General features: G+C 36.0%; 2 protein-coding genes across 2 annotated transcripts in view; both read left to right on the top strand.

Moving 5' to 3' along the window:
• On the top strand, window positions 7-1,559 carry LOC104735700. The gene is made up of 4 exons (XM_010455527.2): window positions 7-107; window positions 514-652; window positions 765-861; window positions 1,165-1,559. The coding sequence occupies exons 1-4, from the start codon at window positions 68-70 to the stop codon at window positions 1,393-1,395; spliced, it is 507 nt and encodes a 168-aa protein (XP_010453829.1). The 5' UTR covers window positions 7-67; the 3' UTR covers window positions 1,396-1,559.
• LOC104769948 (dnAJ-like protein slr0093) overlaps window positions 1,722-1,972 on the top strand; it is a gene marked incomplete in the record, with an annotated part of 3,628 nt that continues 3,377 nt past the window's right edge. Inside the window, 1 exon segment of the mRNA XM_010455526.2 lies at window positions 1,722-1,947.

The following is a 1,972-nucleotide window of genomic DNA, read 5'->3' as shown; positions in this document are numbered from 1 at the left end:
GTTTTTTTTTTTTTTTTTTTTGTTTTTGTTTTTGGGATCAGATCTCTGTCTTTCGTGTTCAATTCCAATGGCGTCATGTGTTGTTGTTGCTCCTCTATCTCTCTCTGGTAAAATCGATGCCTTCTCGCCTCGTATATCGCTCCTTAAATTTCCCTTTGTGCATAAATAAGCTCATTTTGTTTCCATCGTTCTTTACTATATAATCTTTGTCCTCGAGGTTTCCGATTTGTATACTGAAGAGATGATTTGTAATTTCCGGTTGTGTTTTTTATAGCTGTTACTGTACGGAGTCAGTTCTTGAGTTGATCGTGCTAAATTAGCCTGATTTATTGCACTTCAGATCACTAAAACATTTAGATACAGAATCAATTCCTTGTTTGCCAACAAATGTATTAGAGTAACGAACTGTATCTTTGGGAGCTGTGATTTTGCAATTTTTATTTGTAAGAAATTTTGACAGATACCACCATAGCAAGGTTCTTGATTCAGGTTCTTGAATATCTGGTGGCACAGGTGGCTCTCAATCTCATCATGTGAAAGCTAATGGATTGTCGTCTACCACAAAGCTCAGTTCTATTTGTAAACCTTCTGCATTGTCAATCCTGAATAAATCAAACCGGACTCGCAAGTTTTCTGTTTCTGCTGGGTACCAGTAAGTATCTTATGTTATGTATGTCTGTCACTACTACTACTCTAGCGTTTTCTCTTCTGTTGAATTTGACTTAAAACCATCGTAACAACTTAATTCTTCTAATGATCTTCAGAGATGGGAGTAGGAGTGGAAGCAGTGGTGACTTCATAGCTGGTTTTCTTCTAGGAGGTGCTGTGTTTGGCGCTGTTGCATATATCTTTGCTCCACAGGTAAATGTTATCTCTTTGGAATCCTATGTATGGGAATTACACAGTAGCCTCATGTTTAATAATTTTGAATTGTGTTGCTAATCGGTTATTTTGTTTGTCTATGAAACTCTGTTGAAATGTTGAGTTGATTGAGGTTCTGTTCTTTGGTTATGCACATTCCAGTGGCAAAAAGAAAACAGATAGTATCTTTGTTATCTCATGACTGTTTCATTGGATCTTGGGATGACCTTTCTATAATGCTCATGTAATCTTAGCTAAACGATGTCTATGTCTTTTTTTCTTCTTTATTTTTGGTGATTTTAGATCCGGAGATCGCTACTGAATGAAGAAGATGAGTATGGTTTCAAGAAGCCGCAACAGCCAACGTACTACGATGAAGGTTTAGAGAAAACAAGAGAGACATTGAATGAGAAAATCGGACAGCTTAATTCCGCGATTGACAATGTTTCTTCGCGTTTAAGAGGTCGAGAAAAGAACAGTTCTTCCCCCAATGTACCGGTCGAAACTGACCCCGAAGTTGAAGCTACAACTTGAAGAAAATGAAAAAAAAAAAACAAACAAGTTTCATCTGTAGCCAGAGTTGAAAACCATTCCTTAAGGATTGATTTGGTGCTTCACTTTGTTTCTTGTTGCTTTTTGTGCTCTCAGTCCTCAGTAGACCTCTTGCAAAGTGAAATATATACGTCTTTTTTGTTTTACTTTTTAGTAAACTTAAATTCATAATATGGTCTAATTCAATTCAACTCAACTCAGCATTTTAGTATTTGCAACTTTTATCAGAAAAATAGAAGATCTTAGTATTTATACAAACTGGATAAGGTTTGAAATAATCCGTAAAAATACCAAAAAGAAAGAAAAAAAAAAAACAGAGAGAGATAAACATTGGCCGGTGGCCTCGTCACAAATCAATCACCAAAATATCCAAAAGGAACCGAAAAACGCATAAAGCCAAAGCCTTTCTTCTTCTTCTTCCGATATTACTGAGAAAGCAATCCACAAGATTCGATTGAAACTTTTCCATTTTCCTCAAAAAGTTTCGATTTTGTTGAACGGAAAAGAAAAACCTAATCCCCCTTTTACGTTAGGGTTCTAGGGTTTCTGTTTTGTCTCT

This window comes from Camelina sativa, chromosome 13, assembly GCF_000633955.1.
Source record: "Camelina sativa cultivar DH55 chromosome 13, Cs, whole genome shotgun sequence".
NCBI lineage: Eukaryota > Viridiplantae > Streptophyta > Magnoliopsida > Brassicales > Brassicaceae > Camelina > Camelina sativa.
The sequence above is the reverse complement of the archived record's forward strand: the minus strand, read 5'-3'. Positions and strand labels throughout refer to the sequence as shown.

Coding starts and splice junctions, on each gene's coding strand:
- LOC104735700 (XM_010455527.2), top strand. CDS start 68: ATGGCGTCATGTGTTGTTGTTGCTCCTCTATCTCTCTCTG. Junction 653..764: donor TCTGTTTCTGCTGGGTACCA/GTAAGTATCTTA, acceptor AATGATCTTCAG/AGATGGGAGTAGGAGTGGAA. Junction 862..1,164: donor CATATATCTTTGCTCCACAG/GTAAATGTTATC, acceptor TGGTGATTTTAG/ATCCGGAGATCGCTACTGAA.